At 39.7% G+C, this 25,475-nt stretch overlaps 1 protein-coding gene across 6 annotated transcripts in view; it reads right to left on the reverse strand.

Annotated features, from left to right (window-relative positions):
• The window catches only part of LOC133560904 (ankyrin-2-like), a 148,913-nt gene extending 127,570 nt beyond the window's left edge, over positions 1–21,343 (reverse strand). For 4 of the 6 annotated variants that reach the window (XM_061913932.1, XM_061913935.1, XM_061913931.1 and 1 more), the window contains exon 1: positions 3,620–3,945. In XM_061913932.1, coding sequence (XP_061769916.1) covers positions 3,620–3,742 — 123 coding nt within the window. In that variant the 5' untranslated portion in view covers positions 3,743–3,945. Of the gene's footprint in view, positions 1–3,619; positions 3,946–16,573; positions 16,713–21,140 lie in introns of those variants that run through there. The other 2 variants (XM_061913933.1, XM_061913934.1) reach the window with 2 other exon arrangements.
• Positions 21,344–25,475: the final 4,132 nt, after the last annotated feature.

Below are 25,475 nucleotides of genomic sequence, written 5' to 3' on the forward strand. Positions count from 1 at the left end.
GGAACAAAGAGGGAAAATAACCATCCGGATTGTTACAGGCGCAAAGTTCAAAAGCCAGCATCTGTGATGGTATGGGGGTGTATTAGTGCCCAACGCATGGGTAACGTACACATCTGTGAAGGCTCCATTAATGCTGAATGGTCCATACAGGTTTTGGAGCAACATATGTTGTCATCCAACAGTTATCATGGACGCCCCTGCTTATTTCAGTAAGGCAATGCCAAGCCACGTGTTACAGCAGCGGGGCTTCGTAGTAAAAGAGTGCGGGTACTTTCTTGGCCCATCTGCAGTCCAGACCTGTCTCCCCTCGAAAATGTGTGGCGCATTATGAAGCCTAAAATACGACAGCAGAGACCCCTGACTGTTGAACGACTGAAGCTCTACATAAAACAAGAATGGGAAAGAATTCCACTTAGAAAGCTTCAACAATTAGTTTCCTCAGTTCCCAAACGTTTATTGAGTGTTGTTCAAAGAAAAGGTGATGTAACACAGTGGTGAACATGCCCTTTCCCAATTACGTTGGAACCAGTTGCACCCAAGAAATTCAAAGTTAATTATTATTTGCAAAAAAAAATTAAGTTTGTGAGTTTGAACATCAAATATCTTGTCTTTGTAGTGCATTTAACTGAATATGGGTTGAAAATTATTTGCAAACCATTGTATTCTGTTTATATTTACATCTAACACAATTTCCCAACTCATATGGAAACGGGGTTTGTAGATCAGGGGTCTCAGACAGGCGGACGTTATTTTGCGGCCCCCACCTTAATATGAAAGTTTCATGTTAGTGCGCCCCGCAAGTTTTATATGAATGGCGCTTGACAGCGTTGTTATTTGGCTCCAAAATGGCTCTTTCAGCGTTCTGGGTTGCCTACCCCTGCGTTAGTGGAAAGGCGACAGAGACGTTGCCATGGAGACGAGGGTTTTCTTGGCTGCAGTCACACCCCGACACCTGTCCGTCAGTAATAACGCTCCCCGATAACCTTGACCAATTCAAACCGTTATTAGTTTTTTTTTATTGTTTAACTTGCATTGCCTCACACGATGAACACTTCATTTATTCCTATATGACGCCGGATAACACTCTTGGAGCCGTCACTTTTTTGCGCTCGCTATCCAGGTACTTTCCCGGCTATTATCCACCGACCGCCGCATTGTTGTGGGGAGGAAAAAACAACGACACACATTCCGGAAATATTATTTTCCGTGCGTCGGTTAAATACAAATATATTCCACAACCCCAAACATGTCTTTTTTTAGAGCCTGCAGTGAAGAGAAATGTTCGTGACGAGCAAAGACAATTCCAGGAAAAGTGGGAGATGCTATATTTCTTTGCCCGCCCGACGTGTCTTATTTGCACAGAGAAAGTTGCGGTGCACAAAAGATACAATTGAAACGTCATTACACAACTAGACACGCTGAGGAGTATGCAATTTTTTTTAAAGAAATCTTTTCCCACGGCCCAGACTCTGCGTCCAGTGGCTCCCAGGTTAATTGAGTTTGAGACCCCTGATCTAGATTGTGTTTTTTTTTGTTTTTTTCGCCAACAAAAATTACCTTGGCTTTTATTTACATTCGAATATGTTAAGCAGGAGAGCCCTCATGTCACAAGGGGTGTTCTCTTTTTGCCAGGGAATCAGAGTTAGGAGAACATATAATTTAATACGAAAAAATTTGCTCCACATCCAAAGGGTGTTTGTTATTCATCCTTATTCTAAATCGATTAAAAATGTCCACAAATGTAATTAGAAAAAAAAAAAAGGAAATAAATGACTTTAGGTCGGGAAATCCCCTGAAGAGCAGGGAAACCTGCGAAACAGGCTTGCAGGGAGGAAATAGCCTCTGTGTTTTATCCTGACCTAACGTATGTATATATATATATATATATATATATATATATATATATATATATATATATATATATATATGTATATGTCTTGATTGGATTATCCAGAGAATAGTGCTCGATGCCGTGGTATAGCGCAATATGTATGTGTGGGGAAAAATCACAAAACTACTTTATCTCTACAGAACTGTTTCACGAGGGGTTCCCTCAATCATCAGGAAATGATCTCCTGATGATTAAGGGAACCCTTATATATATATATATATATATATATATATATATATATATATATATATATATATATATATACATATGTACGTGTGGGAAAAATCACAAGACTACTTCATCTCTACAGAACTGTTTCATGAGGGGTTCCCTCAATCATCAGGAGATCTCCTGATGATTGAGGGAACCCCTCATGAAACAGTTCTGTAGAGATGAAGTAGTCTTGTGATTTTTCCCACACCTACATATTGCGCTCTACCACGGTACCGAGCACTATTCTCTGGATAATCCAATCAAGACATATATATATATATATATATATATATATATATATATATATATATGTATATGTGTGTGTGTGTGTGGGGGGGAATCACAAGACTACTTCATCTCTACAGAACTGTTTCATGAGGGGTTCCCTCAATCATCAATCTCCTGACGATTGAGGGAACCCCTCATGAAACAGTTCTGTAGAGATGGAGTCTTGTGATTCCCCCCCCCCCCCCCCCCCCACACACACACACATATATATATATATATATATATATATATTTTTTGGACCTGCGATGAGGTGGCGAGGTGGCGACTTGTCCAGGGTGTACCCCGCCTTCCGCCCGATTGTAGCTGAGATAGGCGCCAGCGCCCCCCGCGACCCCGAAAGGGAATAAGCGGTAGAAAATGGATGGATGGATATATATATATTTTTTTTTTTTTTTTTTTTTCCTAAGTATTTCTTTTTTTATAAACCAAATACATCAAAAATGTATGAATAAACTAATTTTTTTTTTCGTTAAAGTTTTTTTTTTGGCTGGCTTTTTTTGTAACAATTAACTTTTTTAAATAGGTTTTTCAGGCCGTGTCCATGCAACCAGAAATAACTATTTGTAACCTTCTAACCCGTTTTGAAAAAGTCTTAATCATTTTTACCCTACTTAATAATCGTTTGCAAGAATCGGTTTGTAGCCAGAATCATGTCGAATTGAGAATCGATTCTGAATCGGATCGTCACCCCGGAAATCGGAGTCAGAAGAACATATAATACAATACGGAAAAAAAAGCGATCCACATCCTTATTTTCAATCGATTCATACTCTTCAAAAAATCTAGTTAAACTCTGACCACTGAGGGCCACATCCAGAACAACTTCAAGGATACTGAGAGGTAGTTTTGATGTAAATTTTGTAAAAAGGCTCTTATAAAGAAAGTGTGTGGGTGTGTTGAGCACTCACACACATTCAAGCCATGTTAACTTTCAGTTTCGGTCCCCTGCCAAGGTGGACAAATGCATGTTCAGGCAACCAAACAATGACTTTTGCATAGCTTCCCGTGCTATCTGCGAGCTCTCTTACTATTTGGTTTGCTTCCCAGCTTGCCAGCCAGGCGTCATATGATGTCGCTGTCGTAGCACAAAGAGAGGATTTTGCTGGATAAACAACAATTTTGATGTCCAACAGCGACGATGATGAGGTGATGATGGGATGAAGTCACCACGCATGGTTAAAAAAAATGATGGGCGGTGGGATGGTGGATGTTGTTTCTCCCTACTACCTTGCGCTTTGCCTGTTCCCGGGAACGCCGCCGTCTCTCTTTGGCTTTCTCCAGAGCCTTCAGATCGGCAGTTTGATCCATCTCAGACCTGGCCTTCTTAATGTGGGCGGCAGCATGCGCCATGGCTGTGGCTAAAACCGGGCTGCTGATGCCCCGGTCCGAATCCGAAGGAAAATGTCAATAGCTCTAAAACGCGGGACTCTTGGTCGCGAGGCAGGAGACGTTTCCTTTTTAAAGTGACGGACGTGCGCCGGCGTGAGCAACAGGGGCGGCGGGTTATGGGAGGGGAGAGGAGCGGAGAATGTGCCGGAATAAACAGACAGGAGGGAGGCATCTGCAGTGGTCCTTTTTAAAAAGACACACACACACACGGGAAATACCACTTGCATGAATTAGAGGGGTGGACAGAATTGCGGCCTGGGGAAATGAGATTTTGGGAAGTACCCTGGAATGCCCTCCCGGTAGCAGTTAGAGATGTTACCTCAGTAGAAGCATTTAAGTCCCATTTTAAAGGGGAACATTATCACAATTTCAGAAGGGTTGAAACCAATAAAAATCAGTTCCCAGTGGCTTATTTTATTTTTCAAAGTTTTTTTCAAAATTTTACCCATCATGGAATATCCCGAAAAAAGGCTTTAAAGTGCCTGATTTTCGCTATCTGTAAATCCACCCGTCCATTTTCCTGTGACGTCACATAGTGACGCCAATACAAAGAAACATGGCGGATAGCACAGCAAGATATAGTGACATTAGCTCGGATTCAGACTCTGATTTCAGTGGCTTAAGCGATTCAACAGATTACGCATGTATTGAAATGGATGGTTGGAGTGTGGCGGCAGATAGCGAAAAAGAAATTGAAGAAGAAACTGAAGCTATTGAGCGAATAGCTATTGAAGCTATTCGGCGATCGCCTTCTAACCAACGATTGCATCTTTTGAGCAACTTAAATCTGTCGATTGGTAAGTGTTTGTTTGGCATTAAATGTGAGTGCAGGGAAAGGCTGGATGCAAATATAGCTACAAATCTACATACAGCTAGCCTAAATAGCATGTTAGCATCGATTAGCTGGCAGTCATGCCGCGACCAAATATGTCTGATTAGCACATAAATCAATAACATCAACAAAATTCACCTTTGTGATTTCATTGACTTTATCATTGGAAATGCATCTGCTTTGAGTGTCGCAGGATATCCACACATCTCTGTCGTGGCATCGCTATCGTCAGTAAAATGTGCAGACCAAACGAGGGACTTTCGCATCTTTTGACACTGGTGCAACTTAAATCCGTTGATTGGTATGTGTTTGTTTGGCATTAAATGTGGGTGGAGGGAGAGGCTGGATGCAAATATAGCTACAAATGAGACATAACGATGCAATATGTATATACAGCTAGCCTAAATAGCATTTTAGCATCAATTAGCATGCCGTGCTAATCGATGCACACTCCATTTAAATCAACTTGAATTTGTCCCTGATCGTGTTGTTACACCCTCCGAAACACACCGACGAGGCATGATGTCTCCAAGATACGGAAAACAGTCGAAAAAACAGAAAATAACAGTGCTATTTTCACTTGTGTGTGTGTAATGTGTTTGAGAAAATGGCGGATTGCTTCCCATTGTGACGTCACATGTGAAAGGTCATCGCTCCGACAGCGAACAATTGAAAGGCGGTTAGTTTGCCAAATTCACCCTTTTAGAGTTCGGAAATAAAAAACACTAAAAAAAGGTAGAATGAGGTGAAATCTAACGCGGAAAAGTTGCAATGTTGACACAAAGCTGCCATGCAGGCTGTTTGTGTCAGGCTTGCCACTGACAGTTTGTTTGTGTTTTATTTTTTCCTCTGTGTGTTTAGTATTTCCTGTCCTTAGTATCTGTCAGCACTCTTATTTTGGCTCAGCTTCCTGTTTGTCTCCCTGAGTGCTTTGTTTCCCCTCAGCTGCAGCTGATTGGCACCTGGCCACACCTGGGGTCAATCAGCCCATTTCTATTTGTACCTGCTTTGTCTTCCAGTCAGTGCTGGATTATTGATTTGTCGATGTCACTTCTTGTCGCTCTTGTCGTGTCGTATCTTTGCAGCGTAGCGGTAAGCTATATTTATTTAGATGTTTGTAGCTTACTGTTTTTTGTTCCCTGCTTCCAAGTTTGTTTTCATATTACATTTACAACTTCTGTTTCTTGCTCGATACCTGCTAGCTTCCACGTTAAGCCTTTTTGTTTGTTATCCGCCCACGTGCGCGCTTTTTGTTTGTACCGTTTTGGTTTGTTTTTGTCTAAGTGTTTAATTGAATCATGTTTTCTCACTCCATGCCTGCCTCCATCTCTGCATCTTGGGGTTTGTCACAAACTAACTTTGACAGTTTGTTTTTCTTTATTTTGCCCTTTTTGCCAATGCTAAAAAAAAAAAAGTTTAAAAAATATTTTTTTTATAATGAATTATTGACCTATTTAGAGTATTGGTAGTAATAGAACTTTTTTTAAGGCTCCAATTAATTGAAATATTTCACTTTATAATGTTTTATGTAGACAATATTATGTGCATATACTGTGTAGTTACCATATAAAAACAGTGTTTTCTTTGACAAAACAGCATAAAACCAACAAAATAATTGTTCAAACGTAAAATCGACAGGTATATCTGAAGTTGATCTCGTAACTTAAGTGTTGAAAGTAAAACAAATAATAAAAATGTATCACTTTGAGTGGGGGACCTTTTGGATCCCAAATATATTTAGTCGGATTTTATTTATTTTTTCACTGTGATTACTCAGAAATAATAATACATTTAAATCAATGGTGTCTGGCGTTATTGATCTTTTTAGGGTTCCAATTACTTCAGATCAAACATTGCTTTCTTAATGTTTTGGGCAATGGGGGAAATACTGCATATTTCAGTTTTACTATAAAAAAAACAAAGTTGTGTTTGACTGAAAAGGCATAAAACCTTTATATCAACCTGAAGTTGATATAGAGATTTGCTGTAAGCGTTACATAAAAAATGAAAATAATAATTTGACTTATTTTTAACATGTTAATGACGGTCCCTGGGAGTCCTAAAGGTAAAAAAAAAAGAAAAAAAAAAGAATCCATATAGTTTGTTATGGTTTGAAAATGAAAAATATCATAACGGCCACCGCATGGTTTAATTTTTCTGTGTGTGGCCTTCAGTGGAAAAAGTTCTGACACCCCTGCTCTAGCCTTTAAAAAGACCCTCCACTGTACTCCGATGTTGAAGCATAGTACAATACATCAAGCTGTGCCGCTTCATAGCTTACCAAAGTCCTACTAAAACATTCTGATAGATTTTTGAACGCCGTGTGTAATGTTCTATATTTTCATATGAAATTTTGGTGTTGTTTACTTGAGTCATAAGGCAGTCTGCACATATCTCTTATGTGTGACTGCCATCATATTGCAGTCTACACGTATCTCTAATGTGTGACTGCCATCTACTGGTCACACTTATTTCACCACGTACCAAATAAAATAGCTTCGAAGTAGGTAAGCACGACCAGAATTATCCCGTACAGTAGGCGCACCGGGTTATAAGGCGCACTGTCGAGTTTTGAGTAAATGAAAGGATTTTAAGTGCGCCTTTTAATTCGAATGATACCATACACCATATTATTAACATTATCGATAAGATAATAAAAAAATATAAAATTAATATTTAATTAATACTGTTCAGTTAAGAGCTGTAATGAAAAGACAGTACAAAATGGAAATAAATATGTTTTTTTTTTAATAAATTTAAGTGTAAATAACGTAATAATAATTATAAATAACTGTTATAAAACAGTATAAAAATGAAATGTGATTCGGGTTATCATAAATGAAACAGAATAAAATAACACATGGATGTAAATATTCAATATTCCAGGCTGGTTTTGAAAACATCCCCCCGAGGACACCTCAGTGATGGACGCTCGGACCTCCCGCCCTACTCAACAACACCCGGGAGTTTAACTTTGCTTGCACTGCCTGCAGAGCGGCTCTAGGCCTATAGACACAACAACACTACACCCTGGACAATGAGCATATGCACACATACACTCCCTCCACCCCCACCGCTTGATTCCCTTTAGGGGCGATGGACGGCTGAGTTGCGCTTATACAGTAGCGCCCACTTCCCCCTTTGTTGCAAGTTTTTTGAATTCTATGTAACTTCTGTATGTGTGCTATGGCTGTGAGTTTTTTTCCCTTGGCCTCAGTCTGGACCCCCTCCCTGGAGTCCATTCTTCTACTGAATATTTTTTTTAACTGAAATTCAGCTCCTCTCTCGAAAACTTCCAGGGACAAATTTTCTACCGAAAATCTCCCGTAATTCAGGCGGAGCTGGAGGCCACGCCCCCTCCAGCTCCATGCGGACCTGAGTGACGTGTCAACAGCCTGTTTTTACATCCGCTTTCCCACAATATAAACAGCGTGCTTGCCCAATGACGTTTTAACTGTAGAATGATCGAGGGCGAATTCTTGGTTTCTTATGTGGGTTTATTGTTAGGCGATTTCATTAACGTCCTCCCAGCGCGGTAACAACACACAACAACAGCAGTCACGTTTTCGTCTACCGTAAAGCAGTTTGTCTGCCGTAAACAGCAATGTTGTGACACTCCTAAACAGGACAATACTGCCATCTACTTTACATGCATATAAGACATTAACATCAACGGCGTTTAGAGAGTGCAGTGCACAACTGCGCACACAACAAGGAGACGAAGCAGAACAACGAAGAAGATACAGCCATGGCGACGCTGACGACGAGTAAGATGAAGAAATATGCTTGGCAGTTCCAAGTCGCAGCTGTGATTGGACCTGAATAGCCTCCGGGAAGAAGTAGTGGACTACCAAGTGCTAGGCAGAGAAGATCTTCCTCAGCAAGAAAAGATTGACCGTTTTTTTGGCCATGCTCGGGAGAGATGGAAGATTCCAGACTGTAGTGCATTTGATGAAAGCACTTTTGTGCGTACCACACAGCAATGCATCATCAGAAATGGTTAGAAAAATAGTGACGGAGAATTGAACAAGGTTGTACAATTCAACCCTTAACTCAACAATGAGTAGATGAGTGTTATGTGTGTGTATATGTGTAAATAAATGAACACTGAAATTCAAGTATTTCTCATATATATATATATATATATATATATATATATATATATATATATATATATATAAAAAGCAAGATGGCGGCGCCCGGACGGGCTGCGACACTGCGGTGCTCTTGCTAAAGATGGAACATTTGGCGGAAATGCCGGACAGTTCTGCAAACTTCATGGCTGGCTCGCATCGTGGTCACTCCGTGATCACGTACGACCGCCAGACACTTCTGGATATGGACATATCGGGCCGTTTTGGACTGATAGACACGTGCGTGCTAAACATGCTAACTAGCATGGGAATACGTCGGCGGCTACATCCAGCGGCCTGTGAAGCAGGGGAGTCTAGTAGCAGCGGGGGCCGTCTACGGAGCAGACGCCAGCGGTGTGATCGGAAACGCGGATGCCGAGCGGGGCTTAAAACAAAGCAGAAGGCTAATCCCCACAGAACACCACTTCCCTCCATCCTGAAGACGGATTTAGATGAAAGATGCGAGACTACTGGTCTGGGTAAGGAGTCTGTTAAATTAGAACAAGTTTTTTCTGCTTTGAGTGTTTCAGAGTTGGACATGTGTTTTACCGAGGTGGCAAACTATGATGTGTGCAGTTTATCAAAGCAACAAACAAACAATCGAAAAATCCCCGTTACTGAGGTGGCTAACTATGATGCGTGCAGTTTATCAAAGCAACAAACAAACAATCGGAAAATCCCTGTTACTGAGGAGGCTAACCATGATGCGTGCAGTTTATCAAAGCAACAATCAGACAATCGGAACATTCCCGTCGTATCAATTCCTAAATATGATCGTAATTATACTGAATGCACTGGGCATAATAAACACAACATTATTAATATTGCTACTATGGATAATTTGATCAAAAATTCCCTAAAACAGCCCACTACCTATAATATAGGTTTTTTAAACATAAGATCATTGTCTCCCAAAACGTTGTTAGTTAATGATATTATCAGAGACAACAATCTTAACGTCATCGGTCTCAGTGAAACCTGGCTTAAACCAAACAACTTTTTTGCGCTAAATGAGGCATGTCCTCCTAACTTTACACATGCGCATATTGCCCGTCCGCTTAAAAGGGGTGGGGGGGTCGCACTAATATACAATGAAAACTTTAACCTTAGTCCTAACATAAATAATAAATATAAATCGTTTGAGGTGCTTACTATGAGGTCTGTCACACCGCTGCCTCTACACCTGGCTGTTATCTACCGCCCCCCAGGGCCCTATTCGGACTTTATCAATGAATTCTCAGGGTTCGTTGCTGATCTAGTGACACACGCCGATAATATAATCATAATGGGGGACTTTAATATCCATATGAATACCCCATCGGACCCACCGTGCGTAGCGCTCCAGACTATAATTGATAGCTGTGGTCTCACACAAATAATAAATGAACCCACGCATCGCAACGGTAATACGATAGACCTAGTGCTTGTCAGGGGTATCACCGCTTCCAAAGTTACGATACTCCCGTATACTAAAGTATTGTCCGATCATTACCTTATAAAATTCGAGGTTCAGACGCATGTTCGTCAAACTAATAATAATAATAACTGCTATAGCAGCCGCAACATTAATACAGCCACAACGACAACTCTTGCTGACCTACTGCCCTCGGTAATGGCACCATTCCCAAAATATGTGGGCTCTATTGATAACCTCACTAACAACTTTAACGACGCCCTGCGCGAAACCATTGATAACATAGCACCGCTAAAGTTAAAAAAGGCTCCAAAAAAGCGCACCCCGTGGTTTACTGAAGAAACTAGAGCTCAGAAATTATTATGCAGAAAGCTGGAACGCAAATGGCGCACGACTAAACTTGAGGTGCACCATCAAGCATGGAGTGATGGTTTAATAACTTATAAACGCATGCTTACCTTAGCTAAAGCTAATTATTACTCAAATCTCATCCACCGTAATAAAAACGATCCTAAATTTTTGTTTAGTACGGTAGCATCGCTAACCCAACAAGGGACTCATTCCAGTAGCTCCACCCACTCAGCTGATGACTTTATGCAATTCTTTAGTAAGAAAATTGAAGTCATTAGAAAGGAGATTAAAGACAATGCGTCCCAGCTACAACGGGGTTCTATTAACACTGACACGATGGTATATACGGCGGATACTGCCCTCCAAAATAGTTTCTCTCGTTTTGAGGAAATAACATTAGAGGAATTGTTACAACGTGTAAATGGAATAAAACAAACAACATGTTTACTTGACCCTCTTCCTGGGAAACTGATCAAGGAGCTCTTTGTATTATTAGGTCCATCAGTGCTAAATATTATAAACTTATCACTTTCCTCGGGCACTGTTCCCCTAGCATTCAAAAAAGCGGTTATTCATCCTCTTCTTAAAAGACCTAACCTCGATCCTGACCTCATGGTAAACTACCGACCGGTGTCTCACCTTCCCTTTATTTCAAAAATCCTCGAAAAAATTGTTGCGGAGCAGTTAAATGAACACTTAGCGTCTAACAATCTATGTGAAACCTATCAATCCGGTTTCAGAGCAAATCACTCGACGGAGACAGCCCTCGCAAAAATGACTAATGATCTATTGCTAACGATGGATTCTGATGCGTCATCTATGTTGCTGCTCCTCGATCTTAGCGCTGCTTTCGATACTGTCGATCATAATATTTTATTAGAACGTATCAAAACACGAATTGGTATGTCAGACTTAGCCCTGTCTTGGTTTAACTCTTATCTTACTGATAGGATGCAGTGTGTCTCCCATAACAATGTGACCTCGGACTACGTTAAGGTAACGTGTGGAGTTCCCCAGGGTTCGGTCCTTGGCCCTGCACTCTTCAGCATCTACATGCTGCTGCTAGGTGACATCATACGCAAATACGGTGTTAGCTTTCACTGTTATGCTGATGACACCCAACTCTACATGCCCCTAAAGCTGACCAACATGCCGGATTGTAGTCAGCTGGAGGCGTGTCTTAATGAAATTAAACAATGGATGTCCGGTAACTTTTTGCAACTCAACGCCAAAAAAACGGAAATGCTGATTATCGGTCCTGCTAGACACCGAACTCTATTTAATAATACAACTCTAACATTTGACAACCAAACAATTAAACAAGGCGACACGGTAAAAAATCTGGGTATTATCTTCGACCCAACTCTCTCCTTTGAGGCACACATTAAAAGCGTTACTAAAACGGCCTTCTTTCATCTCCGCAATATCGCTAAAATTCGCTCCATTCTGTCCACTAAAGACGCTGAGATCATTATCCATGCGTTTGTTACGTCTCGCCTCGACTACTGTAACGTATTATTTTCGGGTCTCCCCATGTCTAGCATTAAAAGATTACAGTTGGTACAAAATGCGGCTGCTAGACTTTTGACAAGAACAAGAAAGTTTGATCACATTACGCCTGTACTGGCTCACCTGCACTGGCTTCCTGTGCACTTAAGATGTGACTTTAAGGTTTTACTACTTACGTATAAAATACTACACGGTCTAGCTCCATCCTATCTTGCCGATTGTATTGTACCATATGTCCCGGCAAGAAATCTGCGTTCAAAGGACTCCGGCTTATTAGTGATCCCCAAAGCCCAAAAAAAGTCTGCGGGCTGTAGAGCTTTTTCATTTCGGGCTCCAGTACTCTGGAATGCCCTCCCGGTAACAGTTCGAGATGCCACCTCAGTAGAAGCATTTAAGTCTCACCTTAAAACTCATTTGTATACTCTAGCCTTTAAATAGACTCCCTTTTTAGACCAGTTGATCTGCCGTTTCTCTTCTTTTTCTTCTATGTCCCACTCTCCTTTGTGGAGGGAGTCCGGTCCGATCCGGTGGCCATGTACTGCTCGCCTGTGTATCGGCTGGAGACATCTCTGCGCTGCTGATCAGCCTCCGCTTGGGATGGTTTCCTACTGGCTCCGCTGTGAACGGGACTCTCGCTGCTGTGTTGGATCCGCTTTGGACTGGACTCTCGCGACTGTGTTGGATCCATTAAGGATTGATCTTTCACAGTATCATGTTCTCATATGTTCTCATAGTCATCAGTATCATCAGTATCACAGTATCATGTTCTCATAGTCATCATTGTGACCGACGTCCCACTGGGTCATTATTGTCACCGATGTCCCACTGGGTGTGAGTTTTCCTTGCCCTTATGTGGGCCTACCGAGGATGTCGTAGTGGTTTGTGCAGCCCTTTGAGACACTAGTGATTTAGGGCTATATAAGTAAACATTGATTGATTGATTGATATATATATATATATATATATATATATATATATATATATATATATAATGTATATTCATACATTCATTCACTTAAAGTCAAGTATTTCTTATATATATACATATGAAATACTTGACTTGGTGAATTCTAGCTGTAAATATACTCCTCCCCTCTTAACCACGCCCCCAACCACGCCCCTGCCCCAATCACGCACCCGCCACCCCACCCCCCAACCTGCCGAAATCGGAAGTCTCAAGGTTTTCAAGTATGGTGACGAAAACCAAGGAGCTGGTTGTGGACCTGGGAAGGAGGACTACTCCGGCGAACCCTGTTTCCATCAAGGGGGTGGATGTGGACATGGTTGAGGATGATAAATACCTTGGAGTACACATGGACCACAAGCTGAATGGGTCAAAACACGCTGAGGCACTCTCAAAGAAGGGTCACCGTCTCTACTTCCTCAGGAGGCTAGGATCCTTCAACGTTCTTGTACGCCGTGGCCTGCTGGGGTAGCGGACTGAGAGCGGGGGACGCAAACAGACTGGACAAGTTGGTAAGGTAGGCCAGTAACGTGGCGGGAGTGGAGCTAGACTCTCTGGCGGTGGTGTCAGAGAGGAGGAGTCTAGCAAAGCTCTTAGCCATTATGGACAACACCTCCCACCCACTACACTCGGACCTGGCAGAGAGAATGAGCACATCCTGTGGAAGGCTCAGACTCCCTAAATGCAACACGGAACGACACTGGAGGTTCTTTATATCGACAGCCGTCAGACTGTATAATGCATATGTTCCTTCTTGACTGCACTTAAATGTTTAATGGATATATATTATTCACATGTGAATAATGCTGTATAATAGATTGTATTTGTTATTCACATGTGAATAATGCTGTATAATAGACTGTATTTGTTATTCACATGTGAATAATGCTGTATAATAGACTGCATTTATGTTATTCACATGTGAAAAATGCTGTATAATAGACTATTTATGGTATTCACATGTGAATAATGTCGTATAATAGACTGTATTTATGCTATTCACATGTGAATAATGCTGTATACTAGACTATATATTATTCACATGTGAATAATGCTGTATAATAGACTGTACTTGTTATTCACATGTGAATAATGCTGTATAATAGACTGCATTTGTTATTCACATGTGAATAATGCTGTATAATAGACTGTATTTGTTATTCACATGTGAATAATGCTGTATAATAGACTGCATTTATGTTATTCACATGTGAGTAATGCTGTATAATAGACTGTATTTGTTATTCACATGTGAAAAATGCTCTATAATAGATTATTTATGGTATTCACGTGTGAATAATGTCGTAAAATAGACTGTATTTATGCTATTCACATGTGAATAATGCTGTATAATAGACTGTATTCACCATATTCACATGTGAATAATGCTGTATAATGGACTGTATTCACCATATTCACATGTGAATAATGCTGTTATTCACATGTGAATAATGCTGTGTAATAGACTGTATTTATGTTATTCACATGTGTATAATGCTGTATAATAGACTGTATTTGTTATTCACATGTGAATAATGCTGTATAATAGACTGTATTTGTTATTCAAATGTAAATATTGCTGTATAATTTACTCACATGTAAATAATGTTGTATAATATACTTTATTTATATTATTCAAATGTAAATATTGCTGTATATTAAACTGTATTTATGTTATTCACATATGAATAATGCTGTATATTAGACTGTATTTATGTTATTCACATGTGAATAATGCTGTATAATAGACTGTATTCATGTTATTCACATGTGAAAAATGCTGTATAATAGACCGTATTTATGTTATTCACATGTAAATAATGCTGTATAATAGACTTTATATTATTCATGTATGAATTATGCTGTATATTAGACTGTATTTATGTTAATCACATGTAAATAATGCCCTATAATAGACTGTATTTGTTATTCACATGTGAATAATGCTGTATAATAGACTTTATTTATTTTATTCACATATGAATAATGCTGTATATTAGACTGTATTTATGTTATTCACATGTGAATAATGCTGTATAATAGACTGTATTTTTTATTCACATGTGAATAATGCTGTATAATAGACTGTATTTATGTTATTCACATGTGAATAATGCCGTATAATAGACTGTATTTGTTATTCACATGTGAATAATGCTGTAAAATAGACTTTATTTGTTTTATTCACATATGAATAATGGTGTATATTAGACTGTATTTATGTTATTCACATGTGAATAATGCTGTATAATAGACTGTATTTGTTATTCACATGTGAATAATGCTGTATAATAGACTATATTTATGGTATTCACATGTGAATAATGTCGTATAATACACTGTATGTTATTCACATGTGAATAATGCTATATAATGGACTGTATTCACCATATTCACATGTGAATAATGCTGTATAATAGACTATGTTATTCACATGTGAATAATGCTGTATAATAGACTGTATTTATGTTATTCACATGTGAATAATGCTGTATAATAGACTGTATTTATGTTATTCACATGTGAATAATGCTTTATGATAGACAGTATTTGTTATTCACATGTGAATAAAGCTGTATAATGGACTGTATGTATGTTATTCACATGTGAATAATGCTGTATAATAGACTGTATTTATGTTATTCACATATGAATAATGCTGTAAAATAGACTATTTGTTATTCACATGTGAATAATGCTGTATAATAGACTATTTATGGTATTCACATGTGTATAATGCCGTATAATAGACTGTATTTATGTTATTCACATGTGAATAATGCTGTATAATAGACTGTATTTGTTATTCACATGTAAATATTGTTGTATAATAGACTGTATTTATGTTATTCACATGTAAATAATGCTGTATTATAGACTTTATTTGTTATTCAGATGTAAATATTGTTGTATAATAGACTGTATTTATGTTATTCACTTGTGAATAATGCTGTATAATAGACTATATTATTCACATATGAATAATGCTGTATAATAGACTATTTATATTATTCACATATGAATAATGCTGTATATTAGACTGTTGTTCACATGTGAATATTGTTGTATAATAGACTGTATTTATGTTATTCACATGAGAATAATGCTGTATAATAGACTGTATTTATATTATTCACATATGAATAAAGCTGTATATTAGACTGTATTTATGTTATTCACGTGAATAATTCCATATAATAGATATATAATAAAATTATATAATACTGTATCTATATTATTCACATGTAAAAAATACCCAGTGTGAACGAACTTCGGTGCGGAATTTCCCCCTGGGATCAATAAAGTGCTTTATATTCTATTTTATTCCATTCTAGTAAGTTCTGTACTTAGTTTTTCATCGCCTCCATCGTTGCAAAAGCTTGGGGATTGACTTACAGTCGGTGTTTTTGGAACTATGCAGCGTCGGTATTTTTAAAACCTTATTTTACGAGTCTATTGATACCAGAATCTATTTTAGTTGGCATGAAAAACAACCAAAAAAATAAGCATCAAAGCACAAAAATTGATGTCACTCCCTAAGCTTTTGGCCATTTTACTGTTCAAAACCTAAAATGACAAAACCTCTTACCTGTCCCGACTCACCGACCACCATGTCTACAATCACGGATGCTCCCCAAAATTAAAACCAGGGCTGCCCTTTTCATGGAATTACCTTTCGGTGTATAGTGCATAACTTGGCGTATAAGATGTCCCAAAAAAAAAAAGGAGATGAAGAAGAAACCTAAATGCCAGACCCAGGTGGATTAGTGAGTTTGAGGTATTAACACACATGGGCGTGAACAACACTAAGTGTGTATTCTTAGAGCGGAGGATTAAGTCTTTTCTACTGACCTAGAAACAATGTGATTCAATAAGGGGATAGAGGTGAGTGCTAGAACCTGTAGTACACCTTTAAAAACAAATAGAATTGTGTCATGATGATATGATACAAAAAAAATCCAAAATTAGATGGAAGAATATCAGAATTTGGTTCTTATTGTCTCTGACATACAACACTGTCCTTTCAATCATTCCCAAAAGACTTTGTGATTAAGTCTACATCACATAAAGTTAAAGTGCCAACGATTGTCACACACTCACGAGGTGTGGCGAAATTATTCTCTGCATTTGACCCATCACCCTTGATCACCCCCTGGGAGGTGAGGGGAGCAGTGAGCAGCAGCGGGGGCCGTGGCAGGGAATCATTTTTGGTGATTAAACCCCCATTTCCTACCCTTGATGCTGAATGCCAAGCAGGGAGGTAATGGGTTCCATATTTATAGTCTTTGGTATGACTCGGCCGGGGTTTGAACTGACAACCTACCGATCACCGGGTAGGTGATAACAGGAGTTAGAAACATTCTGCTCACAGAAGGTGACCAGAAAAGATGGTGCTATATTTGTTTGATGTTTGTAACTTACCGCCCTGCTTCCAGTTTGTACAACTTCTGTTTTCCTGCTCGCTACCCGATAGCTTCCACGCTAGGTCCCTTTTTGTTTTTGCTAGCTTCCATGCTGAGTCTCCTTTTTGTTTTCTAGCTCCCATGCTAGCTCCCTTAGTTTGTTATCCGCCCACGTGCGCGCTTTTGGTTGTACCCCTTTTGTTTGTTCTTGTTTAATTTTAATTAGATCATGTTTTCTCACTCCATGCCTGCCTACATCTCTGTATCTTGGTGTTCGTCACAAACTAACTCTGACAAATTTGTAAATGGCGCGTTAGTAATGTTAGCTCCTGTTGTTGTGTAGCTATCATAGCCTTCTACTGTAAACAGCATCACCATCCTACGGAAAAATATACATTTTTAATTTCTTAAAAACTAGTTTTACTTGGATCAGTGCCTACTGTGTTCGGCAATGGTCTATATATGGTTATATATAGTTCGTTGATACCGGTCGCAGGCCGTGCGTTTCCCACCTAGGCCTTCAGTGATGTCCGACTTCAATGATTACTTCTCAAAATACCATCGTTCATGTCCCCACATGACCATTGCTGGAGAAATACCAAACAGAAACACATATGGAAGAATGTCCGAAATAGCTTTATTGTCTGAGACACCACGTCTCCCACATACAACACTGTCCTTTCAAACTTTTCCTAAAAGACTACGCATTTTAGCCGCCTACAAATAACAGGAGTTGGAAATATTCTGCTCACAGAAAGTGACCAGAATGACATTTGGAATGCTAACGTAGGGGATTCTGACTATTCTGGACTGGTAGTAGTTGATCCACAGCGATGGTTCTGCCACACCCTCAATGGATTGGCTTTGACAGTTAGGATTGTTTGTTTGCATCTGAACAGTTGTTTTTCTCACTATGATAGGGAAAAAACATCTTTACCCAGGCACACCCTCCTGGTTTTGGAGTATAAATATTTGGGGTTTTGGCACCTGCCGCTGGACTAGATTTGACCTATCTATGTCTGACACTAGATCCGACCAATCTAAGTCTAAGACTAGATCTGACCAATCTAAGTCCAAGATTAGATCTGGCCAATCTAAGACTAGGATTTGGGTCTGTCCGATCTAAGTCTAAGACTTGATCTGACCAATCTAAGTCCAAGGCTTGATTTGACCAATCTTGTCAGGCTTGCCACTGACAGTTTGTTTGTGTTTTAGTTTTTCCTCTGTGTGTTTACTATTTCCTGACCTTAGTTCCTGTCAGCACTCTTATTCTGGTTCAGCTTCCTGTTTGTCTCCCCGAGTGCTTTGTTTCCACTCAGATGCGGCTGATTGGCACATGGCCACACCTGGCGTCAATCCGCTCCTATTTTACCTGCTTTGTTCCACCAGTCGGTGCTGGTTTATTGTCGCTCTCGTGTCATGTATTATCGCTCCTGTCATGTCGTACCTTGTTGTGTCTTTGCAGCGTAGCGGTAAGCTTTATTCGTAACTTACTGTTTTTTTGTTCCCTGCTTCCAGTTTGTTCTTTTATTTTACAAGTACAACTTCTGTTTTCCTGCTCGCTACCCGCTAGCTTCCACGCTATGCCGCTTTTTGTTTTTGCTAGTTTCCATGCTAGCTCCCTTAGTTTGTTATCCGCCCACTTGCGCGCTTTTGGTTGTACCCCTTTTGTTTGTTCTTTTTTCGTTTGAATTAAATCATGTTTTCTCACTCCATGCCTGCCTCCATCTCTGCATTTTGGGGTTCGTCACATTTAACTCTGACAAATCTAAGTCCAAGACTAGATCTGACCAATATAAGTGTAAGACTAGATATGACCAATCTAGGTCCAAAACTAGATCTGACCAATCTAAGACTAAGACTTGATCTGACCAATCTAAGTCCAAGACTATATATATATATATATATATATATATATATATATATATATATATATATATATATATATATATATATATATATATATAAGGGGTCTCAAACATGCGGCCCGCAAGACGTTATTTTGCGGCCCGCACCTTGATGTGAAAGTTTAATGTTGGAGCGGCCTGTGAGTTTTATCTGAATGGCACTTTACAGCGTCATACTTGTATACCCTCGATTTTTCTAGGAGACTCCCAATTTTCACTGCCCCTCCAGGGGTAACCATTCTCCCGAATTTCACCCAAACAACAATATTCAGGGGACACCGTTGTAGCACTGACTTCAGCGTCCTCTACAACCTGTACAAACAGCGTCCCAGCCCAGCAACATGATGTATTTGGCTACTGTAGACGCAAAAAGTGACTGCAAGACATAGTTGTTCAACAGCCACACAGGTCACACTGAGGGTGGCCGTATAAACAACTTTAACACTGTTACAAATGAGCGCCATACTGTGAACCCACACCAAACAAGAATGACAAACACATTTTGGGAGAACATCCGCACCGTAACACAACATAAACACAACATAAACACAACAGAAATACCCAGAATCCTATGCAGCCCTAACTCTTATGGGCTACAATATACACCTCCGACCCACCCAACTCCGCACCCAACATGTGACTGGGCCGGCACACCGTTAGTATGGTGGAAAAGCGGACGAGACGGCAGGTTGTAGAGGACAGTGCAATCACGGCACGCCCTTAATATTGTTGACCAGGTGAAAACCGGGAGAATGAATGCACCTGGAGATTGTCGGGAGGGGCACTGATATCTGGGTGTTTCCCGGAAAAATCGCGAGTGTTGGCAAGTATTTTGCCATTGCGGGAAAGCCATGCAAAAAAGGTGAATTCGTTAAAAAGTGCATGTTAGATTTTTTAAAGAAATCTTTTCTTGCGGCCCAGCCTCACCCAGTTTCTGCATCCAGTGGCCCCCAGGTAAATTGAATTTGAGACCCCATATATATATATATATATATATATATATATACATACATACATACATACATATATCTACATATATTGTGTATACATGTATATACACATTCATACATATAAATATTACATATATATAGATATTTATATACATACATATATATACACACGCATTATATATTTATATATACATACATATACACACACACACACACATATATATATATACATACATACATATATATAAATACATACATATACCTACATGTATATAGATATTGTGTATATATGTATATACACTTGCATACGTATAGATATTGTATATATATATATATATATACACACATATGCATATTTTATGTATATATATATGTATCTATATATATATATATATATATATATATATATATATATATTTACAAACATATGCATATTTTCTGTATATATATGTATGTATATATATATATATATATATATATATATATATATATATATATATACATACATACTGTACAGTATATACAGTATGTTTTTCTGATATAAATGTGATTTTCTGGGAAGAAAAAAAATACAGTAAAATATGACATTTTCCAAATGCATGTGTGTTGTCAAACTGGACAAGATACACAAAACCCCTTCAAGCGCGCCAGGATGCTGCTGATGTTGTTGCAAAAATGATGAAATGAACACAAAGGGGGTCGCTGAAGGCGGACCCACCCTGTCAATTGAGAGAGTCCCTTCTTCTCCTGCTAATACTACTACTACTACAACTAATACTACTACTACTACTACTACTACTACTACTACTACTACTCACCACCTTGTTAGAAATATTACAAAAAACGTGTAGTAAAAATAACAATCATCACAACAAAAAAAACATCCAGTCATCTACCTTCTTGGGTTTCTTCCTCCTCTGTCCTAGACCGTTAAGACGATCGCTGGGGTCAAGTCTATAGTGGTAGTCCTCATTCATTGCCGAGCAAAATGGGGGGGGGAAAAAACCAACAAAAATATCACTCTTCTGTCTTTTTTTATATTAACTTGTATCACCCCCCTACTCTTCACTGCCCCCTTCAGTGTGACATAGTATCAAGGCATAGTGTAAATAATAATAAAGTCAATAAAAACAACAGTAATAGCGACAATAATAATAAGGCGGACAAAGGTGCTGGTGGAGCGGGTGTATGGAGGCTGGGTTGTGGGCAGAGCAGAGCAGGGAGGTGGCCCTAGGGGGGGAGGGGGAGATGTGGAAAACACAATGGTGTTGCCATGGCAGCAGATGTCACCAGTATTGAGCTGGAAGACCGCCTAAGAGCAAAACAGCGCATGCCTGTCAATTATTCACAATATTATGTCGCGCCCCCCCCCCCCCCTCCTTTCTAACAATATTATGATTATTTGCACCGTTATTATTATTAGTTGTGTATTGTGAGACTTCCATTATTGAAATATATATCATCACCAACTCTAAAATCCCTTCACTGGCTTCCTGTTCCACTCAGGATTTAATACAACGTTTCCCTACTAACTCACCAGTGCGTCCGTGGAAATGCCCTCCTCCACACTCAAAGAACTACTCACCCCCAAATCCTCCAAACGACACCTCTGCTCCAAACAGGCTAACGTCCTCCAACCTCCAAGGAAAAAGCTACGAAGTATGAGAGACTGGGATTTCTGCGCTCGCCCTGACTACCTGAGGGCACCACAGACTGTGGATGCTTTTTAAAAAAAAGGCTTAAAAACCCTTCTTTTACAAAAGCCTTTTTATAGATATATGCATACTAGTTCTAGCTGTTAGGCTGTTTTAGTTTTTATATTTTATTTATTTTTATTGTCTTTTTATTATTATTTGAATACACTGTAGCACAGGGGTCTCAAACTCAGTTTACCTGGGGGCCACTGGATGCAGAAACTGGGTGAGGCTGGGCCGCAAGAAAAGATTTCTTTAAAAAAATCTAACATGCACTTTTTAACGAATTCACCTTTTTTGTATGGCTTTCCCGCAATACTTGCCAACACTCGCGGTCTTTCCGGGAAACACCCGGATATCAGTGCCCCTCCCGACAATCTCCAGGGGCATTCATTCTCCCGGTTTTTACCTGGTCAACAATGTTAAGCCCTTTAGCGTCCTCTACAACCTGCCGTCTCGTCCGCTTTTCCACCATACTAACAGTGTGCCGGCCCAGTCACATGTTGGGGGTGGAGTTGGGTGGGTTGGGGGTGTATATTGTAGCCCGTAAGAGTTAGGGCTGCATGGGATTCTGGGTATTTGTACTGGTGTGTTTATGTTTTGTTACGGTGCGGATGTTCTCCCAAAATGTGTTTGTCATTCTTGTTTGGTGTGGGTTCACAGTGTGGCACATATTTGTAACAGTGTTAAAGTTGTTTATACGGCCACCCTCAGTGTGACCTGTATGGCTGTTGAACACACTCGCTGCGGGACTTTTAAAAAAAAGCCTTTTTATAGATATATTCATACTAGTTCTAGCTATTAGGCTGTACTAGTTTTTATATTTTATTTATTTTTATTGTCTTTTTATCATTATTATTATTATTTTCGGTATTTTTATTTTAATACACTTTAGCACAGGGGTGTCAAACTTAATTTACCTGGGGGCCACTGGATACAGAAACTGGGTGAGGCTGGGCCGCAAGAAAAGATTTCTTTAAAAAATCTAACATGCACTTTTTAACGAATTCACCTTTTTTGTATGGCTTTCCCGCAATGGCAACATACTTGCCAACACTCGCGATCTTTCCGGGAAACACCCGGATATCAGTGCCCCTCCCGACAATCTCCAGGGGCATTCATTCTCCCGCTTTTCACCTGGTCAACAATATTAAGGGCGTGCCGTGATTGCACTGCCTTTAGCGTCCTCTACAACCTGCCGTCTCGTCCGCTTTTCCACCATACTATGTGTGCCGGCCCAGTCACGTGTTGGGGGTGTATATTGTAGCCCGTAATAGTTAGGGCTGCATGGGGTACTGGGTATTTGTTCTGTTGTGTTAATGTTGTGTTACGGTGTGGATGTTCTCCCAAAATGTGTTTGTCATTCTTGTTTGGTGTCGGTTCACAGTGTGGCGCTTATTTGTAACAGTGTTAAAGTTGTTTATACGGCCACCCTCAGTGAGACCTGTGTGGCTGTTGAACATCTATGTCTTGCAGTTACTTTTTGCATCTACAGAAGCCAAATACATAATTTTGCTGGGCTGGGACGCTGTTTGTACAGGTTGTAGAGGACGCTGAAGGCAGTGCTACAACGGTGTCCCCTGAATATTGTTGTTTGCGTGAAATTCGGGAGAATGGTTACCCCTGGAGGGGCAGTGAAAATTGGGAGTCTCCTAGAAAAATCGAGGGTATACAAGTATGACGCTGTAAAGCGCCATTCAGATAAAACTCGCGGGCCGCACCAACATTAAACTTTCACATCAAGGTGCAAGCCGCAAAATAACGTCTCGGGCCGCATGTTTGAGACCCCTGCTGTAGCACTTTGAGGTTGTTTGCTCAATGTAAAGTGCTTTTTACAAATGAAATATATTATTATCATAAAACAAAAACACTATATCTAGTATATCATTATTTTTTACAATTAGAATAGTAGGGTTGTCCCGATACCTACATGTATTTTGATACTTTTCTAAATAAAGGGGTCCAGAAAAAAATGGCACTATTGGATCTTAATGTACTTTAAACATATGTTTCATATTGCTTAAATAAAATAGTGAACATACGAGACAACTCGTCTTTTAGTAGTAAGTAAGCAAACAAAGGCTCCTGATTAGTCAGCTGACATATGCAGTATCATATTGTGTCATTTCTCATTCTAATATTTTGTCAACACTATTAAGGACAAGCAGTAAAAAATTGAGCGTTAATCCACTTGTTCATTTACTGTTAATATCTTCTTATTTTCCATTTCAACATGTTCTATCTACACTTCTGTTAAAATGTAATAATCAGTTATTCTTCTGTTGTTTGATACTTTACATTAGTTTTGGATGATACCATGAATTTAGGTATCGATCCGATACCAAGTAGTTCAAGGGTCATACATTAGTCATAGTTTAAGTGCTCATGTCTCCATGGACGTATTTCCGGAGTTTATAAATACATAATATGAATTTAAAAGATTTTGTGACGCTAAAAAATTATTGATGTAATCCACGAGATACGCTCTTGTACTTGGTATCATTACAGTGGATGTCAGGTATAGATGCACCCAAGGCATTTGTTTCCATCAAGGGTGTCAAACTCATTTTAGATCGGGGGCCACATGGAGAAAAATCTATTCCCAAGTGGGCCGGACTGGGAAAATCACGACACGATACCTTAAAAATAAAGACGACTTCAGATTGTTTCCTTTGTTTAAAAATAGAATAAATTGTAAAAATTATAATGTTGTTGTTTTTTACTTTACACTTACATGTTGCGGTTAAAAGCATTCTATCTTTATTTGTCCTTATTTATGTTTTCGGAATAAATTATGTGACATCGTTCATCAGTCAACTCATTGGTGTTGATTTTCAATCTATCTGTCCCGGCGCGGTCTCGAACCCGCATTTCCATTAGAGTTCTCCCAGCTCTAATGTTGGCAGCATGCCAGGACTGGGCTTCACGCCCACGCAACAACAAAACTGCAGGCAATTTGCAACCAGCACACCTGGGGAACATCAAGACAGCAGCATAAAGACCAGTGGACCCTTGGAGCCTACTCCGGAACGTTGTTAACTCTTTGCAGTAAACGTCCCGTCTCTGGCTTCCCTCCCGTGTACTTGCTCTTCCTGCCCAACTTGTTTTCCAGCGTCTCATGTCCTTTTGTGCTTCCCGCAGTACCTTCCCAGTTCCGTGTGCTCGAGTTGTGCATCTCGACCTCCCTCCGGACTTTTCCGATCCTCGACCCCCGCTTGGACACGGACCTTGTTGCTTCTCTCCAGCCCCCGACCGCTCGCCTGCCCACGAACACCCTCTTTTCCTCACCCCTCAGGACTGACGAAGGATCCATCCAACCCGCACTCACAACACCCCTTGGCAACATCTACATTATTAAATTTACACATCGTCCTGCACCAAACACATAGAGTAGCATACACTTCCGACACACTAATTAAGGGCTGCAATAAACCTGTAAATCTGATCTTCCTCATGGAGTCGTCTCCTTCCCTCAAGTACGTAACAGTAAAACATGTCAGAACCAGACGACACCGGCAGACCCCGTTCTGCTCCCCA

The sequence above is a fragment of the Nerophis ophidion genome, linkage group LG10, assembly GCF_033978795.1.
Source record: "Nerophis ophidion isolate RoL-2023_Sa linkage group LG10, RoL_Noph_v1.0, whole genome shotgun sequence".
Classification (NCBI taxonomy): domain Eukaryota; kingdom Metazoa; phylum Chordata; class Actinopteri; order Syngnathiformes; family Syngnathidae; genus Nerophis; species Nerophis ophidion.